Source organism: Nilaparvata lugens, chromosome 4, assembly GCF_014356525.2.
Source record: "Nilaparvata lugens isolate BPH chromosome 4, ASM1435652v1, whole genome shotgun sequence".
Lineage (NCBI taxonomy): Eukaryota > Metazoa > Arthropoda > Insecta > Hemiptera > Delphacidae > Nilaparvata > Nilaparvata lugens.
Window position 1 is genome coordinate 40515454 of NC_052507.1, and position 6818 is coordinate 40522271.

General features: G+C 31.2%; 1 protein-coding gene across 3 annotated transcripts in view; it reads left to right on the forward strand.

The window, feature by feature from the left end:
• LOC111051989 (hemicentin-1) overlaps positions 1 to 6305 on the forward strand; it is a 731812-nt gene extending 725507 nt beyond the window's left edge. For 2 of the 3 annotated variants that reach the window (XM_039427469.1, XM_039427470.1), the window contains exons 12-15: positions 830 to 1054; positions 2138 to 2226; positions 2950 to 3126; positions 5664 to 6305. In XM_039427469.1, coding sequence (XP_039283403.1) covers positions 830 to 1054; positions 2138 to 2226; positions 2950 to 3126; positions 5664 to 5759 — 587 coding nt within the window. In that variant the 3' untranslated portion in view covers positions 5760 to 6305. Of the gene's footprint in view, positions 1 to 829; positions 1055 to 2137; positions 2227 to 2949; positions 3154 to 5663 lie in introns of all 3 variants that reach the window. The other variant, XM_039427471.1, reaches the window with a different exon arrangement.
• The last annotated feature ends 513 nt before the right edge of the window (positions 6306 to 6818 follow it).

Below are 6818 nucleotides of genomic sequence, written 5' to 3' on the forward strand. Positions count from 1 at the left end.
TTAAGAATGAGGCTTATAGATCAATGAGCAAGGAAAGTTGTGTGAGTGTACCACACCAGATATTAATTTATATAGATTATTATTTTCATCACACCAGAACAGCCGGAATCGCGTTACAAATAGACCACGTACGGTAGTTCTATTTTATATCTCCTTAAAAGCCTTTTTTGCTTATTTCTGATAACTATTAACAATGAAAAAAAGTTAGACCTATATTTTCTGAAAAATCTTTTGAAAATTAACCAGGTGAAAAAACCAACCTTCTATTATCATCGGGGAACAGTCCTTGATCAAAGACGTTTTTTTGAATTCATCAGACAGTTTAATACCTACAAAAAGGAATTTCTACACATTATAAATTTATAGTATCAAGCAAATAAAAAATGATATAATAGAACTAAAACTTCTCTATCAGCTACAACACTACGTACATAATAAATGATTCATCTGTTTCATTCAATTCAATAACCTAGGGTAATACTTGTCTAATGCAATGCTAATATGATATTGCCAATTTGAACTCTTTCTGTCATAACACTGATAAAAGATAACGTATATTCACTATATTTTGCCTTCTTCTAATATGTCTCCTGTGAAATAAGCATTTTTTTTAAACTCTAATTACTGTACCGGTAGATGTTTATAAATTGAAACAACAGTGTTTTTCCATGAACCATATTGATTTCCATGAATCACGTAATACATTATTGTTATTTCCACATATCTCATAATTAATTATTTGCAATTTTAACAATTCTTAGCCTATGGTTGTTACTGTACCAGTAGCTATAAAGTACGAGTTTTCACCTAAAAATTGATTTTCTCGCAGATAACCCTCCCCTAATGCTGCAGTTAACACCACTAATCGGTACACTGGTGGGAATAGTAGCTGCATTGACGTTGGTGGCATTAATTATAATCCTTATAATGAGATTCAGAGAAACAAGTGATGATGAGAAGTCACACTCGAAAATGTCAAGTGAGGCTGTGAAAGAATCCAGTGAGAGTGCTGAGAGTATAGAGAAGAACCCTGATATCATTCCACAAAATAATGGTGAGGAAATTTAATTCTGAGTTGTCTATTATAAATTTCAAAAATACCTTGAAATAACCAGAATTAATTTGATTAATATTCTTTGTTCGAAGTTACACGATATCAGGCAGAAAAAATATGGCATATATGTATTGACTACCTAATCATGTACCCAGATTTGGGTACATTTCATGATCAAACACATGACATTCTTCACTCATACTAGATATTAGACCTATATTACTCACCATCTCTACATAATTTGCTAATACTCTTTTTTAATTAAATCGATCCAATGATTATTTTCTTGACAATTCACAATTAGTTACTTTACCATGTCATCAAAATGTTCTCTTTTGAACAATTACGGTATTCATTTGTCTAACAAATTAACTCTACAATTTATTATTTAATCAAGAGCTGTAGTTATAGCTGTGTGACAGATGCGAAATAAAGTTTTTTTATCAATCAATCACTTTCAACATTTCAATCAAAAGTTTTTTATCAACCACATTCAAAAATTGAACGGCCGTTTTCACACTTACCGATTTCTTGACAGTAGGCTACGGCAAGACACGACAGAACAGGAAGCTCATCTCCGATTGGCTGGATAAATTATCGTATTGAGAATCAGCCAATCGGAGAGTTTCCTGTCCTGTCGCGTGCGTGTTGTACCGTACTGTCAAGAAATCAAGTGTGAAAGCGACCAATAGAAGAGTCTACTTGATTAAAATAAGTCTCAGTAGATTCTCGATATAATTCAGCATTGTAATAGTATCACCACCATTTTGGCCTGGTACTTGAAAATTGAAGCACATTGTTATAATTATTATTGACTATAATGTTGGCTGAATTGCTGCATGAATTCGAAAACAATGTACGGTATGCAATTAAATCAAGCAATATTCAGAGCTTGTATATTGCATTTAATACCGGTAATGTTGAATAATGTAGGTATCCATATGTTGAGTAATGAATCAATAATGATCGATACAACATTTCCAAAACAAGTTTCGCATTCATTAGCAATTTTCATAGCATGGAAATTTATCATTTTTCAGCATTTCAATTTGAATTTGAATGAATTTCTTTTGATTTCCACAGAATATTCAGATGGTGAGGAGAAAACATTCGAGAGCTTCAATACACGCCTTTATCCCCAACATTTGGGGGCTGAAAAGAGTGGTATTCCGGTATGTAATAATCTTTATATTGTATCTCTATCTGTTTAGAACATATAACCAAGCTTTAGCATACAATGTTAATATAATTTCACTATTGAATATATATTCTAATCATGGAAATAAAATGAATTATAGAAAATCACTAGTAAATTTTTGATATACTTTTTATTAACACGACTAGTTTCGAGCACTCATGACATAAAAGTTTCAAAAATTTATTTTTCAAATTAATTGATTTTCAAGTGTCAGGAGTTGATTTTTCAATTTTCGATTTTTCAAATTCGTAATTTTTGACACTACTTGAAAATGGCGTAAGTGCTCGAATAAACTAGTGGTGTTTATGAATAAATATAACAAAAGGGTTCTAATGATTTTTATGATTGAACATTCAAGTAGCCCTATTAAAATACTCAATTTCTGAAATATAATTATTTTTTATAGGTGCTTATCAGTCCAGCCAAATTAAAAACTATAGCTTGAACACATGTAACAAAGGTGTTGTAAAATTGAAACATTGAGCTTTCCATGAGCATTAAAACTTGAGTTATATCTAAATAAAACTATGCCCAATCCAAGTGGGAAAGAAAACATATTGTTATGTTTTACTTGATTGAAAGTTTCACGGTATCATAAAAAAATTATGTGAAGTTTACTCAATAAAATAAGCATATTTTCAATAATTACAACAACAACGTGAATATTTTGGTCAATATTTTTGTGTGATTTTTGCAGAAAGAGGAACTGACCTACGCAGAACTATCGCACGCGAGTTCGGTGTACACGAATATGCTGAGTCAGCAGCAGCCGCAACACTGTTTGGACCCGCTGCAGTACACACACCTCGACTCCTCTCTCTGTCACGCCACCGCCGAGACGCCACTCATATGCACCAACGCCCGAGAAAGCACGGTATAGCATGCTAGTTCTCCGTTTCATGTACGTTCTTCAATTTTTATCTATTTATTTCTCGCTCTAAGAACCTTAACGAGTTCACTGATGAACGGAGAGAAAATTTGAAGACTGTACGAGGTATCATTGGAAGCACTACCTACTTTAATTTGATCTGCTGCTGAATGTTTAGAGTGTTTGGTGCAATGATGCTTGCAGCAATGCTGATTTCCAGCTCCGAATGAAATCACGTCCAACTCACGAAGACGTAGCCTAATTAGTTTTATAATTATATTTATGTCTCTGTATTGACTTCGACATGAGTATCTGTATTTGGTTGATTGATTCGCTGTCTCTCTATTTTCTCCTGAATATTTTATTTGAAATGAAAATAGAATCAATTCACATAACATAAACATTAAATCAATCTACAAGTGCTGGATGAACAGAATACTATATGCTTTAGCATGGGATAAAAAAATAAATAGTTACATCATTGTAAATAGAGTAAGCGCTTTTATTAATTATTGCATGAGTGATATCTTATCACAACTATAAATATCTATTTAAAGAACAGTATCACCAATATAAAGGTGTTTTAAGAAACATCACTTACAACTTACAACCAATAAAAAATATTCTTTCAAGCTTCTTACAACTAGCCAACACAAATACTGTAGCCTACTTATAATATAAATTTCAATTGCAAAACGGAACTCCCGTATTTTCCATAATATAAACTACTGTTACCAATATCACTTATTTCAACGAGCAATCACTGAAGCAATACCTCAAAAATACAGACAAACGTAGTTCTCAACAAATAATAGTCTCATGAGCAATTATAGTTATCAAGAAATTGCTACATGAACTCTTATTGATTTTTTTCATGATTGTTATAATATTAATTATTTTTTGTAATAATATAGAATTTAGAATAAATATGTTTAATAATAAATCTTTCAAATATATCTTTTCAAATTTGTAATCCATGTACGTGATTGACGATAATTATTCTGAGCGGAGTTAATTCTAGAAGCTCTTCTTGTGATATTAGTAGCCTAAGTAGTTGAGAAAGGAAAATGCGTAATTCTATTTGTTTTTGAACAATCAGGCTACAATCTACTGTGCTACTACTTATAGACAAGAGATACACATATGTAGGCTAAAGTACAATAATAATAAGGAATTTTCAACTTCATTTCTTTAGAGAACTAGGAAATAGGATAGAAATCAAGTAGAATAGCTTTTGAGACTGGATAAATAATTATAGTTGAATAACTGTAGTTGACAATATCAACAAAGGCTAGATCCTGGTATTACACAATATCAACTACAACATAAGAAACATACAACAGTACTATTTTTTTGCATAGCTGGAATGATTTTTCATTTTCTAAAAAAAAATAGTTTAATCTATTCCTAGTTTTACATTAATGAATTGAATGCATTTTCATCCTGTTCTATGTATTGATATCTAGATGCTTAGATCAAATATTTTTCTGCTTTACGGTGATCAAAAAATGAAATATCCAAAATATTGCTAAATTTAAAAAAAATTCTCAATGTGATATTCTTCTAATCTGAAGCATGCTATTTATTGATTGCAACTGATCGAAGAATGTTGCATGTTGAGTGTTTATTCTCAAATAATCTCAAATAATAGCATGATCATTGACTCAAATTGTAGGCCTAGTTTATTTTCAATTATTTATTTTCGATGTGATAGCTTTATATTCAATAATCGAATTATACTCATCCAATCAATTTTTCTGTTGAGTACACTCAAATTCCCCCATATAAATGAGATAATCAAACAATTCCTAACTCATGATAGAACCAACAAAGTTAAGCTATATTGACCTTTAAATTTGAGCAATTATTGTGAAAAAGTAGTTTTGTAAAAATAGGAGTTAAGGTGACGAAAGTTAGTGTAGTCAGATAGAAAAAAAACATTTTCTGCTTCCACAATAGTACTCCATCTTTCATTAGATGGTTATAAGTATCGAGACATCCTTAGAGAGATAGTTTTAGAATATTCCCTATGCTGATACAATAAATAATATTTGAAGTGAATAATGAACATTGAGAAATTTTTTGATCATTGGTACAAGGGTCCCGTACATTGAACAAGGATTCATAACCATTGTTGAGGTTTCTTGATAAAGTTTCTGGATGTAAAAAAAAAAACATCAAACAACCAAGAATTGTGAAAAAATCTCTTGAATACTTTCTGGGGCATTCCGGTCAAATAATTGAGAATGAATTTGAAACTCTGCTCCATCATTTGCCACTTTTCAGATAAACTTATTTGTCCCAATAATGCGATTTAAATTTCCATGAGAGTATTTATGTTCCTAGACTTGTTAGTGAGTTTAGATGATATTAAACTCTTATCCCTTGGAAATCAGTTAACCAAAAATATTTGAATTTGAAAACGGATAGATTGTTGAATAGACTAAAACAGCTTTACAAGGTTTGGTCTACTTCGCCGTATATTGAAATTATTTTTGATGGATGTATTTCTCGTTGTCACTATGTTTTTATTTTGCTGACAGATGGTGCCGATCCGAGAAGGACAGCCACTGCAGAAGCAGCACTGGACTCCACAGCAGCAGCAGCCGCATCACGTAGTAACTGCAACACGCTTCTGACAAAGTGACAATAGTGAACAGTGGATAGTGTCCGATGTTCTCTAAATATAAAAGACAAACACCATACATTTAATGGACGAACAAATTTGAATTTGTATAGTGTATGAATGCGAATTTGCATGAAACAGTTGGAACTGTTCTATTTATAAATGGATTGTGCACGAATTATAGTATTGTTGTTGCCGGTGAGATTGTATAAAATATAAAACTTTGTGTAAGTTATGTGTGTGATGAAGAATAACAGAGGAGTGATTCTCAAAAGTTGGTCACTTTGTCGATTAGACCGACCTTGCGAATTTGACAAACTCTATTGCCATAAAGTGTATGTTTTGCTCATTGTAATAAGTGAAAATGTTTGGAGATAACTGTGCCAAATAAGGTACAATAACCATCTACCATGAAATATTGTATAGTTGAAGGAATTTTATGATTGAATCGCTCTGTCATGATATTGTAATTATTGTTCATATAAACGAATTCTATTTTAATATGAATGTTAATAATCTGAATTTATAATAAAATTTATTATGATTGTTTGCGAAACTACATGGTTTATTATTAGTTGTTCATGCTCTGCCTAGTACCTCTAAAGTAAGTTATGAAAACTGCTCAATAACATGAGACTAGAAAACAGCAAGAAACGTCCCTTTTTAGTATAAATAAAATTCTGACAACACTGGAACTCTGGAAAAAATAACTCAAATTGATTCCTTTTGTGTTATATTAAAAACTGTAGGCTACCTAATAAATTTCCATAGAATTGATATGTTATTCTGTTAAATAATAAGTCATTGAGATAGCCTAAACACTATCTTGAAGAATGTATTCTTAGAATTACATGAATTCATTTGCTACCAATCCGAAAATTGATCTACTCCAAGATTTCAAATTTAGGCGCTAGTTTAGGATATCTCAAAAAGTGGAAATAATAAAATCGTTTTCTCCTCAGAAATGCGTATCATTTAAATTTAATTTCATAGTATCCGAATCGAAGTATCTAATTCAAAAGTTATCACCAGTAAAAAGTTTCCAAAAGCCGATGTAATCAGTAAAATGTTT